This window comes from Mus musculus, chromosome 8 (genome assembly GCF_000001635.26).
Source record: "Mus musculus strain C57BL/6J chromosome 8, GRCm38.p6 C57BL/6J".
Lineage (NCBI taxonomy): Eukaryota > Metazoa > Chordata > Mammalia > Rodentia > Muridae > Mus > Mus musculus.
In genome coordinates, this window is record NC_000074.6 from 93,875,116 (window position 1) to 93,900,664 (window position 25,549).

At 47.3% G+C, this 25,549-nt stretch overlaps 1 protein-coding gene across 3 annotated transcripts in view; it reads left to right on the plus strand.

Moving 5' to 3' along the window:
- The window catches only part of Gnao1 (guanine nucleotide binding protein, alpha O), a 159,236-nt gene that overhangs the window by 64,963 nt on the left and 68,724 nt on the right, over positions 1–25,549 (plus strand). For all 3 annotated transcript variants that reach the window (XM_011248311.3, NM_010308.3, NM_001113384.1), the window contains exon 3: positions 21,116–21,257. In XM_011248311.3, the coding sequence (XP_011246613.1) occupies positions 21,116–21,257 (142 nt within the window). The remainder of the gene's footprint in view (positions 1–21,115; positions 21,258–25,549) is intronic.

A 25,549-nucleotide genomic window follows, 5' to 3' on the forward strand; every position in this document is an offset into this window, starting at 1 on the left:
GTATAGCATTGGAAATGTAAATGAGCTAAATACCTAATAAAAAATGGAAAGAAAAAAAAAAACCTGACACCTGGCTACCCAACATTTCTGAACTACTTGTCAGTTGAAGCCACATGATTGTCAGTAGGGTTCCATGTGTCTGATCAGTGGCCATATGTCCAGCTGTGCAAGGCCTTCTTTTGTCTGTTCCTGCATCTTCTCAGTTCCTTGGACTACATGATGTCCTCCATGAGGCCAAAATCAAAAGAAATATGGGAGCATGCTTCTACCGTGGCTCACACTAGTTGTTCTGGATTAGTAGGCTTCTCCTGGCTCCTGCCCATGTTTACTAGGACAACAGAGTAAAATACAAATAATGTGTCAATGGTTTAGCACTTTTCCTCACTTCCTGCTGGGCTCGTTCTATCAGCAAGTGTGGCTAGTGCCATCAGGGGCAGCATACCAGCCAACCTATGGTCCACAGTGAAGAAGGGCACTGACCCCACCCACAGCACCTGGCAGGTCAGTGTGTCCAGTTTTTGAGAAGTCAGAAGGCAGAGTCTTTTTGTGAGGATCCTTCTGATTTACGTGCGTTTACATAAAGAAGAGAAAACCCAGAAGCACTGAAGGCCAGGTTCATCTCACTGGCCCTAGTCCAGGCATCTCCCAAGCTCTGATGGGCCCACTTCCACCTTCCCCATTCTTGTGAAATGGAGCTGCGGGTAGTATAGGTGGCAGGTGCAGCCCTGCTCAGAGCCTGCCCCACTGCTCACCAGCTGCAAGGTGCTGGCCAAGTGGACCTTCCTGAGATGTTGTGAGAAAGCCTGTTGATGTTAAATCAGTAGGAACTGTTATGTCTCTTGGTAATATCCAAACTCCTAACAATGTGAAGGGAGCAATTGGCTTTTGTACTCCTGGGGATGAAGACATCTCAGCTGGATCAGCAAGGCCCTTCACTGTGCTTCCACCATCATGAGACAGCAGAGCTGAACCATGTGCAGCTTCATCTGTGAGGTTGGTGGTAATGTTCCTGAAGTCCTAGGACCTGCCATTAACAAAGACTTGGTGGTGAGGTCTCCAAACTGTGGACTATATCAGAGACAGAGTGAGCTGCTATCCATACTGTATCTGAGAGTGGCCTTTGGATAGCCCTTAGGAAGAGACATAGCGCTGGGCCAGGCAGGAGCTGGCTGGAGCTGATTGGGGATGGCTGGGGATGGCCTGGGATGGCAAGGGTTGGCTAGGGGTAGGAGAAGTTTCAGTGTGAACTTAGATAGGGAAACTGCCCAGGTCTGACCTCAGTGCTCAAGTACTGCTAAGAAGGGGGAATAGAGGATCTGGACAATGAGCAAGGGGCATCTTTTCCTTTTCCTTCCACCTGAAGCACACATGTGGAATCTAACAGTGTGAACATACCACCAAGATAGAAGGTGGACAGCCAGCCCTCCTCAGATTGACTGTCTCCCACGTGAACCTCTTTTAGACTCCATAGCCATACAATGTCCAACTGCTACCAGATGCCAGCAACTGGCCAGAAGTAAGCTTCCTCTGAGAAGAGGCCCCAACCCATGACAGGAGGGGTACCACTAGCCCTTCTGTTGTCCCCACAGCTGACAAAGCCACCCACTGAACCCCAATTTCCATTGCAGTCTGAGGGGTCCTTGTGCAGGGTGGCCCCTGCATCTGGAATGTGCACTTTGCTTTGAGGGCCAGGATACACACCCTACTTGAACATCCCTCAAGAGGGAGATGGATGTGGGTGCCCACAGAGTGAATTTTATGGACTCTCTGTTTTAGGAAATGACCACACCATAATGGTTATTAATGAGGAGCTTGAGAAAGGCTGGAGTAGGAAGCTCAGGAGGCTGCAGCAGGACTGTCTAAATCGACCACCCAGAGAACAGCATCTTCTCTGGGCCACAGCCACTACCATGGGAAGGAAAGCTGGGGACTGGGTATTGCCCCATCTGTGACTGTGTCTCTCTTGGTCTATCAGACAAGGCCTTAGAAGTTGCTAAGGTCTTTAGAGATTGGGGAACTCTCCCCTACTCTCTTCCAAAGACAACAATTAGCACAAAGGGCTCACACTCTGCCCACAGAGAAGGAGGGGTAAGGACTAGTCAAGCCTGTCCCCGAAATGTTGGCATGGAAACGGACCATTATCTTTGTGGTTGCAGGGAGAGATTGGTTACCCCAAAAAGAAATAAACAATCAGACTTTCTTGTGGCAAGCTTCTTAGTAAACACCTCCCCCAGGAGTATTGAGAAAACAAGCTGTCCCAACCACCACCCCAGGAGCACCTGTTGAGGTAACTGGTACCTTTTGCCATGTTCTCTACTGGTCACAAGCTGAGAAGGGGTCATTTACTCCTTTGTTTGAAAGCAGCACACCTAGAATGGACCTTTCTCTGTGGCAATGCTGAGACTTGGTGGCAGTTCTAAAAATCTGTTTTCCGAGTGGCTACCAAGCAACCTGGACCAAGACCAGGAACAGCTTTCCTCCCCATCTCTTCAGGCTCATGTGGTATTCTTGGTGTCTGTCCCTATCTAGTCACATGGTAAGGAGAGGAAAGACAAGTCCTCAAAAAAAAAAAAAAAAAAAAAAAGGAGGAGGAAAAGGGACACATATCTCTGTCTATCATCTAAAGGGGAAAGGAAAGGGCAGGTGCTAAGGTCTTTTGAGATTGTGTTGTAGGGGGAAATAACAGTGTCTGGGAACAGCTAGTCCCTGGAACACCTATGAGAGGAAGTCACCTCCAACCTTCTCATAGAGATGTTGTTGTAAGGTATGGATGGAGCTTATACTTTCCTCCAGTGTCAAAGTCCTCAGAAGCAATGCTGTACCAGGCACCACCTTTCAGATTAGTGAGTCCATTTGGCTAGTCTAGGTGTCAAAGAAACTCCCGAGGCTATGCAACTTCATAGCCAACAAGAATCCTGATTGCTAACCAGAGAGATGGCTTAGTTGTTAAAGTGCTTGCTGTGTATGGTGGTTTGAATAGGAATGGCCCCCATAGGTTCATAGATTTGAATACTTGGCCACCAGCGAGTGGCACTATTAGGAGGTGTGATCTTGTTGGAGTGGGTGTGGCCTCATTGGAGAAATAATGCCATGGGGGAGAAGCTCAAGCCATGCCCAGTGTCTCCTTTTTCTTACTGCCTACAGATCCAGATGTAGAACTCTCAGCTTCTTCTCTAGCACCATGTCTGTCTATGTACCATCGTGCTTCTCACCATTACAATAATGAGCTAGCTTTGAACTGTGAGCTAGCACCAATGAAATGTTTTCCTCCCTGTCTCTCACCTGTGGCAGGCAAGTGAGCTGGCCTTGAGGTCAGGAGAGCAAGAGAGCTGGCCCTGCCTCTCACTGGCTGCAGCATTTTGGAGAGTAGGTCCTGTACTACACCTAGGCAGCACAGTAGAACTGGCCCTGGTGACAAAGGCAATGGGTGAGCCAGCCCTAAGCTCACGAAAGCAGGAGAAATGACCATGTCCCTTGGCAACTATAGCACTGTGTGAGCTCACTCGGGCAGTACTGGAGAGCTTGCCCCGCTGGTATGGGTGCAGAAGAGCTAGCAGGCTGCCCAGCTCTCTTCCAAGCCCCTATTTAGGGCTTTGAGTTAGCCCAACCCCAACATCTCTCCCAACTGTGATCTCCTAGAACGTGTAAAAGGCTAGTTGTACAGATCCAAAGCTGCAGGATCTCCATGACACAAGTCCAAAACAGGGTATCTGAGAGGAGTCCCCATCAGGATCCAGTATTGATAGAGTAGCAGAAATCAGAAGTCTCAAAACAGATCAATGACTCATTGCAGTGAGCATTCACAAATAAAGATGTGTGGACTAAGAGTATACTGCATGACACACTATGACACACTATAGCTTCCATAACAAGGTTTTTAAAAATTATTCTATATTATTTTATTTTCAAGGGTGGAAGGCAGTAGGAAGATGAGTGGGAGTGGGGTACATGATGTGAAATTCACAGAGTTAGTAAAACATTTTAAAAAATATGTTTTCCTTTATATGAGTTCTCACGGTCATGATATCTATTCACAGCAATAAGAGACAGAAGTTGGTACCAGGGACTGGAGTATGGCTGTGATAGGTTGGGCCATGCTTTTGTTTGGAGGAATGTGTGTGAACTTTCGGACTTTGGAGTAGGAGATAATTTAATGCTTTAAATGGGGCTTTATGGGAGGATGGAAAACAGTGATGCTGAGGACAAGTTGAACTAGGAAGGCCCAGTTCAAGATGTTCTAGAGGAGAAGAATATTAGCATGTGGCCTAGAGACCATTTTGTGACATTTTGACAAAGAATGTGGCTGCTTTCTGTCTATGTCCAAAAATATCTGCCTAGGGCTAAATTAAAGAGTTAAATGGATTAACAGCTTTGGAAGAGGAGATTTCCAGATAGCCTAATATTGACTGTGTTGCTTGGTTATTAGTGGCCATGATTACGGACATTTACAATGGAAAGGAGCAAGCTGGGCAAGGGAAATGCAAAAACGTACAGTTTGAGAAGAAAAGGGGCACCAGGAAGTGTAACACAGCTAAGCCCAGTACTCACGGAGATTAAAGAAACGCCTGACACTAAATGGAATAAGAGGAGCGGTAACCTTAGAGCAAGACCTCTCTCAGCTAAGCTTCCAACTTGTGAACAGGAATTAAAGAAAAGCTTAGGTGTGGTGGTGCACGCATTTAATCTCAGCACTCAGAAGGCAGAGGCAGGTGGATTTCTGAGTTTAAGGCAAGCCTGGTCTATGGAGCTAGTTTCAGGACAGCCAAACTCAGTCAATAAAGGGAGCCATGGAGAGCAGAAAGCTGGTGAAGATGTATTTGAATGAGGAGGCTGTGTTCCAGCCCTAGCAAGCAGGAGAACCTGGAAGCAGTTCTGGCTTTAGAGTCAAGGATACAAGAAAGGAGTTAATGGAACCTCCCTCTACAACTAAGGAAAGCCACCGAGGCCAGGCGTATGTCGGGGTTATCCCTGCATGGAGGCCCAAAGAGAACATTGTGTTGAAGCTATGAAGGTGAAGCCTGAATTTCATTGGCAACATCTAGATGTTGGAGATGCCAAAGTCGTGGGATACCTGCTGCAGAAAGCTGCTAACTGGGAATGGATCCAGCCCAAAAGAGATAAGTGTGTTGCAGTCAACAAAACTGAAAGAAAGGAGTCGGAGATCTGAAGAGCGCTTTGATATCACCCGTGAGATGCAGAGTTTGCAGTCTGTTCAGCTGGCTTTGGGTCATGCTTCAGTACAGTATTTCCTCAGTGTGTTCCCTACCCCCCCCCCCCCAGAATGGTATTCCGTGCCATTGTATGGTGGAAGTGTGTAGTTTTCTTTTTGCTTTTGATTTTACAGGGGATTAAAGTTAAGAGATTATCATGGGTCTCAGAAGAGACTTTGAACTTTGGACTTTTAAGAGTCTTGTGACTGTTACAGACTATGAAGTCTTCTGAAGGTGTACTGGATGTATTTTTACATTATGATATGGCTACAAGCCAATGGGGATCAGAGAGTAGAACATGGTGTTTTGACTAGGAATAGCCCCTATAGGCTCATATATTTGAATGCTTGGTCATCGGGGAGTGAGTCTATTAGGTGTGGCTTTATTGGAGTAGGTATAGCCTTGTCAAAGGAAGTGTGTTACTGGAAGGTGAGCTTTGGGCTTACAAAAGCTCAAGCCAGGCCCAGTATCTATTCTCTTCCTTCTGTCTATAGATCCAGATGTGGAACTCTCAGCTGCTTCTCTAGCACCATGTCTTGCTGTATGCCATCATGCTGCCCAGCATGCTGATAATGGACTAAACCTTTAATTGTAAGCCGGGCTGAATTAAATGTTTTCCTTATAAGCATGGCCATGGCTGTGGTATCTCTTCACAGCAATTAAACCCTCACTAAGACACGATATAAGTGTGAGTACCAGAGTTTTGACTCCAAGGTGGGCATGGAGACCTGGGAAGGCAGAACCAGGGGTCTCCAGAACAGAGTATCTAAGGAGACTATCCATCTTGATGAACTCTGTTTAATACTGTCTCAATTACTAAGATGGAAAAGTTATCAAGGATGATTACCAATATCAGCCTTGGCCCTCCATGAGTACACTCTCGCAAGCAAAGCATGCATACACATACATGTATACATGCATACCACACCTACACATACTAGAAAATGACAAAATGAAATCCTGATTACTAATAACTGAAACCCACCTCCACATGTCTAAAACATGTTGGCTTATATAACCAAATGGCTGAAGCTATACTGGCCTCGGGCATGTCTGGATCCCAGTGTGTGCTGGGCTGACTGACCAACAAAGTGTGAAGGGCTCACCCTTGGCACTTAAGCTCGGAGTGAAGTGAGTCCTCAGAGCGTGAGGGACGACAGTTCTTTTCCTGTTGAGATTTAAGGGAAGAAGAGAAGCTGAGCAAGACAGAACAACAGATGTCCTCTGAAGCCCTCACTGTCATTTACAATGCTTAAGCTCACTCATGGGTATCTTCTGTGGTGAGTCACCCATCACCACACTCCAGTTAGGTAGGAGTGCAGAAGTCAGAGGCGCCCCATAGGAACCTTGGCGTAGACCATTCCATCCCACCTGGTCTCATTCAACCTTTTCATTTGTCTAAAAAGGCATTTGGTAGTATGAGTTTATAATGAGCCTTGTCAGTGAGGTCAGCGGGCTTCCACAGGCTCATCCCTCTAGTCTATGGTGCAAGAGAATTCATCCAGGGCTCCTGAGCGGGGACTACACACTGATGAAGCATATACAGACAGGATGGGAGGGCCGGATGAGCAAAAACTCAACCTCACTTGGGCACTTTCCATGAGACAGGCTGAAAAGGCTGTGGATCTCCCCAGTGATGTGTAGTATCACTGGTTGTAAACATCATGGCCCAAGCAAGCACTCCACTCTGTCAGCAGTTGAAGACTCTTCAGGGGATGCTCTGACTGGGCAGGTGGGAAGCAAAGAATCCTACTTAGGGATAGGCAGTGAAAACAAAGAGTGAGTAAGCCTCATTCACAGGCTCGCTCTGTCTTTAAGACGGTCCTGTCTTTGTATGAAACATTCATTTCAAAGGGCTCAGAGTCCATAAAGCTCTTGGTCATCTCCTACAGAATGAGTAATTTCACAGTGGAGTTTCTGGGTATTCCTAGAAGTAACACTGTCTGTCTGTCCTGACTCTGAGATATCCTGCAAGGACCAGGTATCAGAATCTGGGAGCAGAGTCAGGTTAGGTCACAGCAGCAAGAAGAGGGCAACAGGGGTTGGGTCTTGATGAGATAGACTGACAAGCAGGGATACACAGTGGAAGGTGACCATCTTAGGTCCTCATCCATCCTGGCTCCAATAAAAGGACTGCCTTCAGGAAGGACTCAGGTGTAAGCGGGATTACCACCTTAGAACATGAAGACTGATGTCCATGCCTGTTAAACTCATTATTCCACCAGCAACTGTGGTGAGTGAGCAAGACTGAGGGTGTCTCCCCCCTCGTGGAACACATAGTGGCATATCAGGCAACAGATAGTGTTACCATAATTTGTATACAGATGAGGACATGGTTATGGAGGAAAATAAAGAAGGGGAGAGATGGGGGAAATAGCGGGATCTGAGGAAGTGACCTTTGAGCAGAGCCATATAAGCACATCTCTGTTGCAGAGAGATTCTTTGGTCCACATGAATCCCCTGTGAGATTTGCCAGCATGCACCTCCACATTTCCAGAGCTGTCGCATCCTCAAATGCCGCTCATGGCAAAAACACAGACACAGGCATGACATAGAGTTGGACCAGTCTGAGAAACAAGGAAAACTCAGAAAGTTGTCACAACCAGATTTCAAACCAGCACCGGGCCTGAGAGACCAGTAGTACACAGAGGAAATGAGTCCGGAGCCCCCATGAATTGGCCAAGTTTATGTCAGCTGGTCCATGTCAGAGCCAGGGCTAAACCTTAGGTCTCCAGGGTCAGGCTATGAGCTACTGCTGACAATGGAATGTATGATGCCAGTGACTGGAAGTGGAGGATTGTGAGGAGGCCAGAGGTGTCCTGACTGGAGGCAGAGAAGAGGTTCAGAAAGCTTTGATTTAACACAAGCCAGAGTTCAGGCTCTGGCTAGAGACGCCAGCCTTTGAAGAGTTCTGTCTATTTCACATGGGGTTGTTGCAGTCTGTGACCATTCTTTAGAACCCCAGTGTCTTCTGCCTTCAGGTCCAAGATCTGAGCTCTCTACCACAAGACCAAGACCCCAGGTGCAGACCAGCAGCTCCAGTGGGAGGATGACAGGGACTGCCCCTCACCCACATCCCTATGCCACCTAGAGCATGGGGGAAGGGCAGATCTATGCTGGTTCCCAATGATGGCAGCAGAGGCTCTGCCCTGGAGTCACAACAAGTCCCAGGCTTGTCCCTGGCTCTGTCTGGTGACAACTGGCAGCTGACATCTTAGCTTCTGGCTAGAGTTGCATCTTATTAAAAATGCCATCTTTATAATAGATTTCTGCAAGTCACTGTCAGCAGGACATGTCCCTTGTTTGTGCCAGTCACTCCCCTAGGGGACTGATTTGCCTATTGCTATTATTTTAGAACTCCATTCTATAATATTCTAAAATTAGCATGTCAAGCTCTCTAGATAACATTAATTACTAAAGGACCTTTTAATTTTTTAAAATAGTTTTTCTCATCCCATACAGATTTACCATTTAGCCAGGAAGTTTTTAAATGGATCTTTCACCTCCTAAACTTGCCAAGGGTCCCACTTGTACTCAGACATCATACAATCCAGCCTGGGGGCGGGGGGACAGGGTCAACCAGGGTCATCCAATGCCACACAAGCTCTGTTGCTTTTGCTTCCCTGGGAGAAGCATGGCAGTCAGCTGCCCCTGATCTGAAAGTGGCAAGGGGTCACATCCCAAAACAAGCTGCAGTGGGGACGGATGGAGTTGGATGATAATTCATGGTTCATTCAGATGATGGACCCCGTACAGCCAGTGAAGACTCCAGGGTGACACAAGGCACGTGAGGAAACCTGGACAGGATGGGCTGAGTTGCCCATGCTGTGTTGAGTTGCCCATGCTGTGTACCCCCACACATACACACACCTCAGTATTCAGCAGACCCTAAAGTCTGTACCTAGCATCTGGCCATGTAAGAAACACTTGTCAGCCAAGCATGGCAGCATCTACCTGATATGTCAGCACTCCAGAAGCTAGGGCACAATTGCAAAGTTGAGGTCAGCCCAGGCTACACAGCAAGACCCTGTTTCAAAGGAAAGAGGATTTTTTGAAGTGAACATGGCATTCATCGTGAAATGAAGCCACCATAGGATGCCATTTTGGGGGCGGCTATGCTTGTGGACGTGTGCCAGACTGTGGCGTGGCTCCTCCCTGTGGCAGGATGGTTGGAGGCAGCTATCTTCCTTCTCTTTTGCTCAGCTGTGTGGGTTGGAATCCATAAGTGTTCCAAGAACAGGCCTTCAGTCAGAGCCGTGGAAGTCAGAGAAAGAGGAGGAGAGCTACCGTTTAAAAGTGCCCTGCTATTGGAGCAGTGCCTTGGTGGGAGTCTAGATGGTTTGGGAGGTGCGCAGATGAACATTTATTTTAGTAGATGAGCATGTTTTACATGTAGTTAAAAGGCAATGTATACCTAGCATGTTAGCCATCGGTGATTGGGCCCCACTGCTATCAGTGGCCTGTCCCTCCACTCTGTCATTCATCCATCGCCCCAGCACACAGGGTACCCACTGGATGTTGTCTGCATTATCTGTTCTTTGCCTGACACTTTTGCTTATACATTGTCCCTCCCTGTTCATTCAAGCTTTACCTTCGCACATAACGTCCTGGCTCCTAATTCTCCCTGCCCAATGCTGATCACCTGTTTTGTGCCTATTACACCACAATGCTTGCTTGTGTGCTTCCTTCTTTTGTCTGCCAGGTTCATGATTGCCTCCTGGATGCTGTCTGAACTTGAGCTAGCACACTCAGACTGAGTGAGAAGGGAAGACTCTCCCCATGGAGAAGTGAAGAAGACAGTGATCTTGGGGTGTCCCTGGTTCTGCCAGTTGAGAACTAGCTCTTGTGCCTGGAGAAGAATGAAGTTCTGACTTCCATCGGGGTCTCCAGGCTCTATTTTTCTGGGTGCTGAGAGTCAGAAATTAAGGCTGTGGCATAATTGCTTTGCAAAACACAGGCATCTGCCCAGTCATTGTTCTTCAAGCCTACCACTGTAGACAAGGGTTATCCTCTAGTTCCCAGAACACTGTTCAGCTGAGGCCAGGATCTACAGCACTGCATGGGAAGGGTCTCATGGCTGCTGAGACAAGACTAGAGGTCTAGCCTTGTTTTGGTACCTGTTTGTCTGCAGCGTTTAGCTAATTAGCTGCTCTTTGCTATGCCAGCTCCTCCCCACAAATTATTTAATATTGCTATCATCCGTTACAGACAGAGTCCTTGTCCCCATTTTATAGAAGGGGGACCTGGGCCCAAGAAAGTTGGTAACTTGCCTGTACCCACATGGCTGGTGAATAGTACAGTCAGGACCTCTTCACATCTTATCAGGGCCAGTATTTGTTTGTAGAATGAATGAGTGCTGTAGTCTAGAGGAGTTGAAATTCTGTGGGCTCCCAGAAGCCGTTAGTGCTCACCCTTCTCCTTCGCCTGCCCATACATTGTACCCTGGGGTCTGATTGGCTTCTCTCATTAATCCTTACTCTCAGTGGTCCCTGAAGCTACATCCACCCCCACTGTCCTTGAGGGAAAGCAGATACAATGACACTGTCTTATGAAGCCTGCAAAATGGTTCATTCAGTAAAGTGCTTGCCGCACAAGCATGAGGATTGGAGTTCAAATCCCAGCTACCCACATACAGTGGCACATGCTTTTAATCCCAGTGCCTAGGTGATGGAACAGACAGATCCTTAACTAGCCAGCTAGTTTACTTGCTTGGTAAGCTCCAGGTTCTGTAAGAGACTCTGTCTCAAGAAAAAAAAAACAAAAAAGCCAAGATGGAGGAGAAAAGACGACTTTCCTGTGACCTCTGACCTACACACACACATGTGCAGCACATGTATGTGTGTGTACTAACCAAAACCAGTCACAGTACGGACATTCAAAAGGGACGAGAGAGATGGGGTCTTAGGTGGAGCAACTCCTCCTCCCTGATAGTGTGTCCCGTCTGCTGTGCCCTGCAATTTGTGATGTTTTCCCACACTGAGTCAGCTTGTTCCTACACATTCCTCCTGAGAGTCCACAGGGTCCTTCCATAGCAAAGAACGTTAGAACTAGACTCCCGATAGACTTCCTGATGAACTGATCCCACCTGGAGCATTTGGCATACATCCCTCCAACACCCAGAGACCTCACATCTGCACACATCTGGAGTGTTACTCCCAGCCCAGCCAGCTCCAGATCCTGTCAGCACTGTGCCAAGTAGTGGCCCTACCCAGGGTGTGAACCTTCTGGTTGTTCTTTCCCCTTACCCTTCTGTTCTGAAATTTCTGTTCATCTTCTACCTCCCACTAGATTAAGTACAAGGACTGTGCCTGTTAGCTTACTCTTTTTTTTTTCTGTTCGCTTACTCTTGAATCCTCAATGTTGATATCTTATCTGGCACACAGTAGGGATTCAGACAATCCATGAAAGTAACTTAGGGGAGGAACTAAAGGACGTGCGTACAGACCATCTTGCTGCCCAAAAACCTTGGACCTGTCAAGGTGAGAGAGTCTTTCTGTTTTGCAGATGGGCCCATGTTTTTCTCACCTGGGATCTCCCATCATCCTCAGCTCCAGGGCCATCAGAGACCTGTGGCACAACAGAAAGGCCTCTGAGGATTTTGTCCCTGCTCTGTCACATGCCAACTTGGTCCCTATGGGCATGGATTTATCTAAGTCACAGTTTCCCATATGTGGCCTTGGAGCAGATCCCTTTCTGTGGCCCAGGCGGAGGGCATCGCGGTGAAAACATGAACTGTCTTTATAAGGGTTTAGACTGACTCCTGACACTACATACAAAGACAGGAGGCCAGGAATGTCTGTAGGAGAGGAGCCCTGTGGGACGGGGAAGAAGGCCAACTGGAAACATAGGGGAAAGTATTCACAAAGATATTTGTTTCGGGACCAGGAAGTAAAAATGCATTCCCCTTTGTCTTGCTGGCCTGGACGAGATCATGTGGCCACTCTTAGCTGCAAAGGAGGCAGGCAAATAGCTCTCTGCGGGTTAGGACAGTGGCTGTTACGTGGCAGCTCTCATAGCTTTTACTTACGCCTATCCTCTGCCCTTGGAAGAGGCCACTTTTTACACTATTTCCTAAATGTTTTCATCATCAGCCTTATATTTTGACGTCTAGCCTGAGTCCCCAGAAGGCAGGGAACTGGCCCCGTGGGCCTGGCAGTGTGCGGTAGGGCCTCATATCAAGCCAAGCCCAAACAAACCAGGTCCGGAGAGCCCTGCTGACAACGCTTTACCCTTCTAACCTTGTCTCCTCAACATGGTCACAGTGTTAAACATAATGTATCTGGTTCCCATCGAAAATAATGTGTTGCAGGTCAGCGAGGTGATCCGGGGTAAAGGCTCTTGCTGCACAGGCTTGGAGGACTCAATCAGTCCCTAGACCCATAAGGGTGGAAGGAAGGACTGACTCCCTTAAGTTGTTCTGACCTCTGCATGTGTGCTGTGGTGTGTGTTCCCTCCCATGTGCCAATAATAATAATAATTATCATAATTATTAATAACAATCTCTAAAAAATTAAACAATAAAACCATGTGCACATTTTGAGAATGAAGCAAACGGAAAGAAGACAATAGCAAGTCACTGACCACTACCACCGAAAGTGATGACTGTTGCGTTCTGTTGCTCCAGCCTATCCATCCTCCCCCTCTCCACAGCATCCATGCCCACTCCCCTAACTTACACCTACAGTGTTATTAGTGTGGCTGCACAGGACACCCACTGCACCATACCTAGTCGTATTTTCGTCTTAGTGTTTTAATGGGCTCTGTGGAGCCCCTGTGTGCTAGGGGCTTCCTGTTCAGTGTCTAGTTACACTTGTGTTCTGTGAGGCCAGGATTGTCACTGGCCACCTAGTAGGTCCACAGCTCCAGAGTTATAGTCACACTGTTGATTGGGTCAATCAAGCCTATGGTGACTGGAAACCGTTATCATGTATCCCTGAAGCAAAACTGTTCCCAGACAAATGTCTGCTGAGGTTGTGTTCCTGCTCAGACACACCCGAGTATCATTAAGATGACTCAGCCTATATGATCTCCCAGGATGTCCATTTGATAAACAGGCAGAGTCCCCACTGCAGCCCATCCCCCTCCCCAACTGGCGTTTCTCAGCCTTTTCTTGTCTTCTTCCTGGCAGGTGGAGATTCTCCAGAGATCACCTCTGTGAGTTACTCTCTCATGACTGTGACCAGTGTCAGACAAGAGACAGTTTTAAAGGAGGAAGGCTTGGTTTCTTTTGCTTCCTTGAGGGCAGTGCAGTTCATCAGGGTGAGGAAGGCAGGCCTGGGGAAGTGCCTTGATCCTCGGTGGCCAACCAGGAAGCAGAGGCAGAGGCATGGTGAAGCTCTGCTGGTGTTCATCTGTCTTCCTTTTTAATTGGTGCAGGACCCCAGCTCATGAGACGTTATCTCCTCAGCAAACCTGCTAGGGAATGCCCTTACAGATACACTCAAAGATGCACCTCATAGGCGCCGCCTCTTAGGACCAACCTCATGTCCTTTTCCTCTGGAGGATAGAAACAAGACGACCTCTGTGTACTAAACGTACCAGCAGTCGCTCCGGCTAGTGCCCTCTGGGCCCTGAACACAAAACAATGGGAACAGTTGACAGCCAGCAGTTATGGGAAGTCACCCCATTGCACAGCTAGTGCCTGGCACCACCACCCCCAAACCCCCACCCTCCAGTCTAAATCATTCAAGCTTGTAGCAGAGGATGGTGAGGCCGGGGAAGGGGGTGGGGAGCCAACTCCAGTAATGAGTTAATCACAGCTTTTGATCAGGTTCTCACAAACCTCCACACATGGAGGGAAAAACCTGTGCTGATACATTTGTCACAGTCTCAAAAGGGGCCTGTGATTCAAGAAAGGCTGCCAGGCCAGATGAGTGTGTGAGGTCCCTTCCTGCTTCCAAGCCTGTGGCTCTGTGACCATATAAGGCCTCTGTGCCCAGCAGTCTTCCTGCAGCTAAAAGCAGCCCCGCCCTAGAGAAGGGGCTGAAAGCAATGAGAGCCAGGTCTGGGCCTCCCACAGCATCTCCAAGGCAGCAAAGAGAGTCGGGGGAAGGGGTCAAGGGCTCATCATTGATTGCCTCTTCCTGGAAATTGGTCACCTGCTGTGGTCAGCTCCTGTCACCGTTCCTGTCCCTCAAGATCAACCACTTAGCAGTGTTGTGAGGAGCCTGAGTGCAGCGGGCAGCTTTGGTCCACAGTGGAATACTCAGGCTGCAGTCAACCTCGTCTGCTCAAACTCCTCCTTCCCCTGGCTCTTCTGGCTTTGTGACCCAGAACAGCCCCTCAGGGTCCTGGATTTTAAGGTGGACACTGTGAGAAATAACTTGACCTCCATTTGATTTCACCCAATACACACAGGCACACAAGCAGACTTGCCTGTGAACTCCTTGGTGGGACATATCTTGTACATCTAAGTACACACAGCTCAAGGAGAGATGTTTCCACCTTCAATGTCCCTGTGCCAGGAATTCTGGGAAGGAGTGGACAGGTGGATGAAACAAGATATCAGCAGCCAGCCAGGGTAGAAAAGAGTCAACCAGCAAATATGCCAAGAGGTGGTCTCAAATTATTGTTATCAAATATAGAACATTTTAATCATGACTTGGATGAGTGACTGAAGCTCAAGTCATGTTAGATTATGCAAAAACTAAGGAATGCTGTGGCTTGTATCAGTCAGAGGGGTCGGGATAGCTTTTGCTTCAGGCATGGGTGGTTTTAGGGACTCACACGACATCACTGGGACTTGATTCTGTTCATTCACTCAGCAGTTCCATCAAAGGCCTCTGCAGTACATGGGACTACTGGCTGTTGCTACAAGCCTTGTGGAGCTTTTCTTCTGCTTTCCAAACCCTAATCTCACTACCTCCAGGACGCAGGCCTGAGCCATCATGGGACAGAACTCCCCTGGGGTGTACCCCTGAGGACTTGGAGGGGCCCCGCTTTCCTTTCCAGGACCTCAGAACATCAGACAGGCATTGCAGTTGTGTGCACATGCATATGCATACCATGTATATGTATGCACACTGGGGCCTCTGGAACCTGGAGGTGAGGGCCTGGGGTTGGGAAAGCAGCCCAGCTTCTCACCCTCTGCCCATAGGTCACAAACAGGACCTGAGATGCCAGTCACCAGCAGTATGACCCCCACCCCCACCCCCGGGAAGTGATCTAACCTTCTCTGTAAAGAGGCAGGCGCTGGTGATTTTTATCAGGGCCTGGGGCTGCTTTACAGAGTAGAAGCAATGCAGCAGGTGGAACATTTAGCATTAAGTGGCAACCCTCACAGTCGGGCTGCCTCTGGGCCAGAAGTGAGAGAAACTGCACCGGGAGGTTGACTTTAGAATGAGACCACGACTCCTACTGGCCGCCATTTGGAGTGTCTTCCCTGTGATCTTCCTTTTTCTCTTGGGTTTTTGTTTTTGTATTTTGGAAACAGGGTCTCTTGTAATCCAGGCTGGCCTTGAATTCCTGATCCTCATGCCCCCATCAGTCTGGCTTGCTCAGCCACACCCATCTTATTTCTCAGAACAATTTACTAATGAGGAAACAAGACTGCTTAGTGAAGTCATTTCTCAGGGATGACACGGTTAGACCCTCCGCAGCAGAGGCGGTATGGGAGCAGCCTGGCTGTCACTGGAATGATGTGAGGAGATAGAAGATAAGGGGACCTTATATAATATTCGCAAAGATGTCAGCCTGAACTCTGAAAGAGGGAGAGGAGGAGGATGGTGTGAACAAGACAAGCCTGGCACTGCAGACCCTTTCCCTGCTGTCTTGTGTGGACTCCATATTCTTGTCCTAAGTGTATTCTTTGCTTGGGAATGCTGTAAAACGTTAGCCCTGGAAGCCCAGTTTAAACCAGTATTTGCCAGTGTGACAAGTTACAGGACTACTACTCATGACTGTTGAACCCTTGATCCAAATTGCATCATTTTCTACGTTTTTCTTTTGGGATACCCCAGAAACCAGGCTGACACCTGATAGGCAATAATCTGTGCATTCTGGGGATGGATCAGATGTGGTCGGAAGGACACCTGGTCAGCTTGGACACCTGGTCAGCTTGGACACCTGGGTTCTGGCCTTAGCTCTAGCTGATCTGCTGAGAGAGACTGGGCAATGGCTTAAGCTCCCAGCCTCAGTTTCTTCTGTTAAATGAATATAATGAAAACCTAGCCTTCCTACCTCAGTAGGTAGGTGTGGGAAATGAATCCATTGGCTAGCCAGGGATCTAAAGAAAGGTTTTCTCATTTTTTTCCCCATGCAACCTCTTTGCCAGAGAAATTTTTATATGACCCCAGGTGTGTGTATACATAGTATAGGTAAGCAAATCAAGAGTTTAATGGTGATAAAACATTTTTAAGGTTAATTTTAAACCAACTGTTTGGTATCCATGTATTTTTACCATTTGTTAAAGGTTAAAACAAAGTTGGATATTAATGAGATGGATGAGCTTGTTTGTCTTTATTCATACAGAATTAGATCTTGGCTGTATTTGACACTGCAGGAGTCTGTCCTCACTGCTCAGCATTTTGATTTCATAATCATCAATGTTGAGAATGCTGCTTCACATAATATAAATGTATACCAGTATATATAGCATATATGTGCTTTATATAACACACACACACATATATATGTGTGTATATGTGTGTATATATATATATATATATATATATATATATATATATAGTATAAATGCAGTGCAGGAGGGCAGAAGTATGTGAGGGGCAAGTCTAGAAACTCTGTCCCGATGCCAAGCCAAAACTAATATAATGATTTGGTTTTTTAATGGAGCCAAAGTTAGTATCTCAAATGGAAATTTTTAAAATTAAATATTCTAATGCAAAATAAACCAAAAGGATACTAATATATTTTATAATATATTATAATTTTTACTTGTACATGTTGAGGAATGTTGATAGGAAAATTAAGTTTTTGTACTCTACATGAGTAGAAACCTTTGTATGTACTACAATAAAAACACATTTCCTGACACACAGTAGTCATATTGTGAACCATGGGTGTTTCGGGTGACATTTGTTGTGGTCATGTGGCTTTATCGCAGGCGCAGTGTGTACAGGCTCTCACTGTGTACTCAGCTGGTGTCACAGTGAAGTTGCAGCCCACGGGATGGGTGGGCCCTACCAGAGGTATCTCAGGTTCATTACACATTTAATTTTCAACTAATTCTTCAGAAACCTTTTCCTATTATCCAATTTGTCATAACTCCTATATTCAGTTATAGGATCTTATGGGATCACAGCCCACATTCAAGAAGTTGGGATCTGGGAAGCACCCCCAGACGAGTGGCAGGACCAGGGTTCAGAAATGAAGTCCTGGTATCTGCGCTGGCTTCTGGGGAAGCCCATCACACAGAAGGCCAGCAAAGCTCCCGTGCGCACCTCTCAGGTCAGCTCAGCGCCAGCCTCCTGAGGGACCTGCTCATGGAGTCGGAGTGCCCAGTGCCTTCTCTACAGTTGTCAGCGTTTGCTCTTAAATTCCCATGTGTATCTCACACACTTTAATTTACTTTTGAGTCTTGTGACATTTTCCAGATGCATCATTCTGCATACACACACACACCCATCCTTTGCATTCCTGGAACTTTTGCATTAAAATAGCTGTTTTTAGCTCTTTCTCTTTCTGCCTCCATTTGACTAGTTTTGTTGCTTTGTCTTCAGTTTGGACAATCTTCTGCATGTCTGATTTGTCATTAGTTTTACCTAGGACAAATTTTAATGCAGCTATTGTTCATTTTCTGTATCTTCCATTTCCCTCTGAATTGTACTCACAATCGCCTTTGATGTCTTGAAATATTTATTATTTTGCAATACAGCGTCAGTTCTGCCATCCATGTCTCTTCCACCTCTATTTCTGTTAACTGATGCTTCTCTTGGTGGTGAGCCACACTTCCCTGCTTATCTGCAGAGCCAGGATTTTTCTCCCCTGGAAGGTGGTACCATGCACATCCTTCTGCTGAGTGTCTAGATCTTGCCATGCCCATTTAAAGGTTGTTGTCTTCCTTCTGTTATTCTTTGGGGGTAGCTAAGTTAGTCATGGGCAGCTAGTTTTTGTAGACTTTCTTTCTAGCATTGTCAGGAGGACCTTTGAGGGCCATGAGAGCTATCTTAACCTAGTTGCTGTGGCCTCTGATGTCCCTGCTGCAGGCTGCAGAAGTCCCCGGGGAATGCCCTCTGACTTTTCAGAGGTTCATCTCCTGGCTTGGGGAAGTGCTGCCAAGTGTTCGGCTTCCAAGGCCCCTAGAGCACATTCTCTCTCTGCTACTCTTCCTTTTGAGCTGTGGAGTCTCATCTGTTCAGCCAAAGACCCTCAGGAACTCCACAAAGATGCCAAGAACCCTTTCTCTGCCATTTCCTTTCTGCTCCAGCTGCCTTAACCTTCAAGTGCTGATCCTCAGCCCCGTGGCCCACCAGCCCCTGTGGTGTCCCTGGCTTCTCCAGCCTGTGCTGTGCCAGCCGGTGCCTGTATTCCACAAGCCACCTGCACAGCCAGTGTCCCCTTGTCCCCTCCACTTCTCCAGCTCTATGCAGAGTGCTACTGTTTCCCAGGGGGACTCTGTGGGGCCACAAACCTGTGGGCTGTTTGTCTGTTGCTCCATCAAGAGAAGCAGGAAAGATGGCTCAGTGGCCAGTCAAAGGATCCAGGTTCGGTTCACTTCTCAGTACCCACAATTGCCTCTAGCTCCAGTTACAAGGGATCTGACCCTGTCTTCTGACCTGTAGGGGCACGAGATTCATGTGTGGTACACTTATATGCATGCAGGCCAACACTCAGAAAAACAAATCTTGTAAATTAAAAAGAATCTTTCGTAAAAAATAAATACATACATACATAAACAAACAAACAAAAACAGACTTAGTGCCAATCAAACCCACAAGCTGTCTACAGAGTCATGCTGCTCTGCTTCTTAAAGAACCCACAGCCAGCACTAATGTTCACTTTGCCACAGGAGTTATTGTCTATCAATCAACTGAAGACTGAATAACTCAATGGTAGTATACCCATACAGAGGAATATTATTCAGTAATAAAAAAGGATGAATTAATGAGACATGCTATAACATGAGCATATCTTGAAAAGACTTGTTTTTTGTTTTGTTTGCTTTTTTAAATATTTTATTTATCTTGTTATGTGAGTACACCTTCACTGTTCTCAGAATAGCAGATCAGAAGAGGGCACCACATCTCATTGCAGGTGGCTATGAACTGTGGTTGCTGGGAATTGAAATCTGGACCTCTAGAAGAACAGTCAATACTCTGAACCACTAAGCCATCTCTTCAGTCCCTTGAAAAGGCTTGTTAAATGAAAGAACCAGTCACAAACATACCTAGTATACAATCTTATGGATGTGGACTGTCCAAACTATGCAAGTTTTCAGAAATAGTGTAGATTGGTGATAGTTTAGGATTGAAGTGGAGTCTGCAGAGTGACTGGTGATGAGCACAGGGCTACTTTGGGAAGGGGATAAAATGTTCCACGGTTAGAACGCAGTTGTGGTTGCCCAATCTCTTGAATTTACTAAAGCAAATATCGAGCTGTGTGCTTTAGGCGAGCAGACTGTGTGGTAGATGAAATGAACATAAGCCTATGTTCACGATATGTGTCTGTGTGTTCTTCTAGACAGAAAGCAGGTGATGGAGGCCTGGACAGGGGCCTTGATGACGTAGAAAGCAGGCTCAGCTCTCACGCTGAAGCCTGGGTATGTTGCATGTGGTAATAATTCTAATTCCTGTTCTGGAAACATGGCCGTCAGAGCTCACACAGTCTGTCAAAGCACAAAAAACCTCTGATGTTGTCCTTAAAACATGCTTGTTTTTTCTTTAAGACTATTCTTTTTTTTTAAGATTAATTAATTTAGTGTATAGAAGTACACTGTCGCTGTCTTCAGACACACCAGAAGAGGGCATCGGATCCCGTTACAGATGGTTGTGAGCCACCATGTGGTTGCTGGGAGTTGAACTCAGGACCTCTGGAAGAGCAGTCAGTGTTCATAACCACTGAGCCATCGCTCCAGCCCCTTAAAACTATTCTTACAGTTTGTATGTGATTTCCTCTTTCCTAAATCCTTGTCAGCAATGAACATGTACCAGACAAAAGCCACCAGAGGTTGTCACACTGCCTCTGCTCTGTGATGTCCCTGTGTGGATTCTGTCGGTTGTTAAGATCCAGGAGAACGGGGTGACTACCTAATACCAGCTGAGGAAGAGTTTGGAAATGCCCACTGCCGGCTTTTCTTCTGATGGTATGTCTCTTACACATGTGCACAAGCTAGGACGGTTGTTCATTTAAGCCAGGCATCACCCTACTTTCATTAAAAGCACTGTGAGTGAGCTATGGGCGTGGCTACCATCTCCCCTTGGAGACCTGTCCTCACCTAGCAAGTCCATCCATCTGATCCTGGGTTTGATCCACAAGAGCGGAGCGGGTAGGGTTTGGTTGAGAGACTGAGACTGTATCTTTCACCTGCTCAGTTCGTTCAGGGATCTTCAGCAGTGCCGTCTGTGTGAATACAAGTCAAGGCTCTGCACTGTTCTTAGGTCACCAGGAGCGAGCATAGGCTGAGCAGTTGGTGTTTGCTGCTCTTGTTGCAGGTGCTTTCAAGTGTCTTCAACCCCTTGTTCCTTTCCCTGAGTATAGACTATGAAGACTATATACTGTAGTTACTCAGTCACTCAGGTAAATGGTTTTTCATCTCGTTTGGGTGTTTAGATTTTTAGATTTTATAGCACCTGTAGAGCAACTCAGTAGTCCATCATTTCCATAGGACCAGGCTCTCCCATTCTCCCTCTGTGAACGCAGAGCTTGCGCTGGGGCCTCCAAACCCTGTGTTGTCCATGTCAAGGGAGGACACTGCACTCACCGCGGGTTATTTGTGGCTTTTCCTCCAGGATCATCCATGAAGATGGCTTCTCTGGGGAAGACGTGAAGCAGTACAAGCCTGTGGTCTACAGCAACACCATCCAGTCTCTGGCGGCCATTGTCCGGGCCATGGACACTTTGGGCGTGGAGTATGGTGACAAGGAGAGGAAGGTAGGCACAGCGAAAAGAGGCCTTTGTGACTATGCTACATCCTCCTGATAATGGCCAGGGGGCCACCAACCCAAGCCATTGTGCCAATCCTTGACAAATGCAGGGACTTGTGTGATGGGTAAAGCTCAGTCAATATAAGCAAAATCTAAAACATTCTTAGTATGTTCTGTAGATGAGAAAGAGTGAGAGATCTTTTAAGTCAGCACAGCTCTGAGGAAGTACCTGACCCCAGACAATTGGCTTGATCAGAAAAATATTTACTGAACAAAACCCACTTTGCTAGGTGCCATCTTCCCTACTGAGGAGAGCTGTCCTTACCTTTTAGAAAGGAAGCAACCATTGGAATTGCCTCTCATTATTCACACCAATGGGTATGCTTTCTTCCTTTCCTGGTAGGTGTGAGGCCCTCCTTCCTGTAGAGAGTGGGCATTCTGAAACAAGAACTGTTCTCTAATAAGTGTATAAAAGTCTTTTATTTGCAAACATTTGCATCCACTACAAGGCTAAACTACAGATACTGTGGAAAACTCCGTAAAATGAGGACTGTGTGAGAGAGGTGTGAAAACAACCTGAGAATTCTCTCCAAAAGCTGGACTTTGCTCCCCACCCCCACCCAGGGAGCAGCTGGAGGCCTCAGAGCAGCTGGAGGCCTTGGAACAGCTGGAGGACTTGGAGCAGCTGGCTTGCATTGCAGTCTCTGAGTAGGGAACTTAGTCTCTGGTGACTTGACAGATAAACATTTCCCTGCCTCACAGACGAAAGCTATTGTGCCTTCTCAGGGTCTGACAAATTATGTGTCAGATAGCTTTGCATGTAAAATTTAGAATGTTGTGCACAAATCCTCATTCCACAGGGCAGTCACCTCAGCTCAGGATGGCAACTCCAGGGCCTGGGGTAGTGGGTGGCTGGCACAGTGTCTATGCCAGCCTGGGGTGGGCAGCAGGGTCCTGGCCGAGCCCATCCATCTGCTGCTCCCCAGAGGCAGGACAGGAAGCTGGCAATGTATCTATCACAGGTTCTTCTCCAGGGGGAGGCAGACCGAGGGAACATGGAAGGCAGAATGGGGAGCAAGGGTACCTCCGCCTCTTGAGGCTTGTTCCAGTCAGCGTTCTCTGTGCAGGACTAGGCACAAAGGGAACCTTGTTCGGAGAAGGCTGATGATCAGAAAGTACCTGTGGGGCAGTGTGGGTAAGTGGTGTGCAGTGGCTGCTGAGGACTGCAGCGTCTCCTTCATCCTCCTGGCCAGAGAACTGTGAGCATGAAAACAGCCATCATCTGCAGAACACCTGCTCCCTGCCAAGTTCTGTGCTGAGCCCATGTTTACTGAACCCTGAGCATAGTAGGTCATCAGAAAGTCTCTTGAATGGAATTATAGTCTTCCTCTCCCCATTCTAAGAGAAGGGGAGTACCTGGAATTTACCCTCAAATGGCCAGTGTGTGCAGTGCCTATGTGTAGCCTTATGGAAAGGGTTGCATTGGTAAAAGGCTGTTAATCAGGCTTGGAGAAAACGGGCCGTCTTCTTGGGAAAGTCTTGAGCATGGCCTTTCTGTTCCCTGTGGTCAAGGCTGGGTAGCCTTCAAAGGTAGAGGGACCTGACTGAGAACTAGATTTCCAGCACTGTCAGAGAAAGAATTCAGAAACAGGTGGACGCGGTGAGCAACTGGGAGAACACTTTCTTACAGGGCGAAGGTACATACTCAAGATGTAAATCGGGCATCTCAAAGGTCAGATCGCGCTGTCCAGTGTTGGATACCTCACCTCATGATGAATAGAGGAAGGGGGATTGTTCTTGAATTGAGTGGCATGGGGCAGGGACAGAGAATGGGATAGGATTTTTCTCAGACAGGTTTCTCCTGTTTTCTGTCCTTACATGTCCTCCATATGTGACAAGGTGACACCTGCATAGTATAAACAGGCAATTTTACCAGGCTAATAATATGGAGATGCCATTAAAATGAGGCAAAGAAGTTAGTGGTTCTCTTGATCAGGCTGTTAGCCCCAGTGGTCTTGAGTGGTCTTATTTCTTTACCTTTGAGGGTCATATTTTGTCCTGCTGTGGTACAGCTGTGCAGTTGCCTTAACCGCTAGCCACCTTGAAGTCTGCCTCTCTTTTCCCTGTGTCTGTCTAGGTGACCTCATTTTCTTGAGATAGTCAAAGGAAGCTTCTTATGTAGGGAAGACTGCAGTGCCTGATACCTAGGTATGCTTTGAAAGGTGGCCGTGGAGGAGGCCATGGCTGAAGCAGCCAATCAGCCCTGAGTATAGACAGTGGCTGATAGTGACCAAAGAAGATTTGGCTGGCAGAGGGAGGAATGTGGTTAGAGTGTAGGCAAGGGTGAGAAAGTTGGAAGTACAGGTAAGCCAGATTTGGTGAGCCCTGGATGGCAGCCAGTGAGTGTGGTTTCATCCTGCTAGCAGAAAGCAACCATTGATAGACTGTGCTAGACAGGGGATGCGGTAAGATTCACCCAATGGCAGGCTTAGGGTGACATCATCAAAGAGCAGCCAAGGAGGGAAGTGGCTCTGGAAGCTGTGGTAATAGAGTACACACGAGATCTGGGGTCAGCTGAGCGGTCTGAAAAGAAAGGTGCACAGAGAGCTGTAGTGACAAGAGGACTTGATGATGGCCTTGGTGGCCTTGGGATGCCTTGACACTGGCCAGAAATAAGGACTGAGACCTGAGCCCTCGCGTGACCAGCCTGGAGCAATGGATGAGCCAGAGGCAGAGAGAAAGCTGCTGGGTAGTCTGCTTTCAGGGCCAGGAGCTTCTACATAGAATGATGAGTGAGGAGGTGTGCCGAGTCAGAGCATAGGAGCTCCAGGATCGTGGAGGCCTCTGCATTGGTCTTCTGGGATCTGTGTTAAATAGTGGGCATTGCTATTTAAGGAATACTGTTTAATATTAACCCTAACAACCACCTTACAGTAGTCGCTATTGCTGTCATTGTATTATTGGAAAGGGAGAGACAGAGACAGAGACAGAAACAGAGAGAGACAGAGACAGAGAGACAGAGAGGCAGTGGCAGAAAGCAGCAGAGTGGTGTGCCCGGGATCCTTCTATATAAAGCATGTGTGTACGGAGGGGCATGCTTCCCTAACAGGACTGCAGTCCACAGCCAAGGCTCACATAAACAGACAGACACATCCAGCCAACAGTGCTCCTGAGCTAGGACTGGTGCACACCTATAATCCTAGCACTTGGGAAACTGAAGCCGGTGCATAGTAATCTGATACTACCCAGGGCACCGCAGCGAAGTCCTGCCCAACTCTTTCTTAATCCATAAAAGAATTTGGAAAGGGAACCAAAAAAAAAGCACCCACTGCCTTTCTCCTGATTTCTTTCCTGTCTTCCTGATGTCTATCTAACCCATTCCCTTGCATGACCACTCCACATCCCCTGCATGTGCAGGCCTCCAGAGGCCGTCTTCTCTACCTAGCCTCAGACTACCTTTGCCTTCCTCTTCTGTGTTTGCCATGACTCCCTCTGCTTCCATCTACCCTCTGTCTAGCTGTCAGGCCTCCCTCTGTACCATCCCCCTTTCTCAATATCTTCACGTTCTCTGTGTCCCTCCCCCCACCCCCACCCCCTTCACTCTGTACAAATTGTCTTCAACTTTCCAGTTGAGATTTCCCAGCTCCCTTTTCTCTACCTCAGCTCTGAGCTGCCCTGAGCCAGCTGTGGAAGAAAGGACAGGGAGACAGGACAGTGACAGAGTTTGAAGGTTCACTTTGACCGACGAATGGAAGAGCAGTCTTTGATGGATCTCTTGTTAGTAAATTTTACCCCCATATATGTGCGCATATGTAAACATATAAAATATATGTTTTTGTATACATGCAATATAAATGAATGGAACCATAGACAACAGAAGCAGAATACGTTGAAGGGAAAGGACAAAGCAAGTGCCTCCAGGGTGAGGCCTCTTTCTGCCTCCCTGGCTCTCCACTAGTCAGAGAAGCCAGAACCTCTTCCCCAAGGCTGCCATAAACTTCTCTCTCTGTGTGAGGGATCCTTTCAAAGACATTCTCTGAACTGCCATGTCTGATAGTATGTGGCTTCAGGGCCCTTCATTTCAGTGGCAAAAGATCCCAAACAGGTGTTGCTGAGTTTGCCTCTCAGTCACACATATGTAGGGCCACACCCTTTTTTGTCCAGTCTTGTTTCTACAGAGCTGTATATCTTCATTGAGCCTAGACCTAAAAAGATACACTTTCCATGCCACATGTCCCTGTCTTTGCTTCTGAACACTCCTCTGTCACTAAACCTTTGGTTAAATCCATTCTCTTTTCT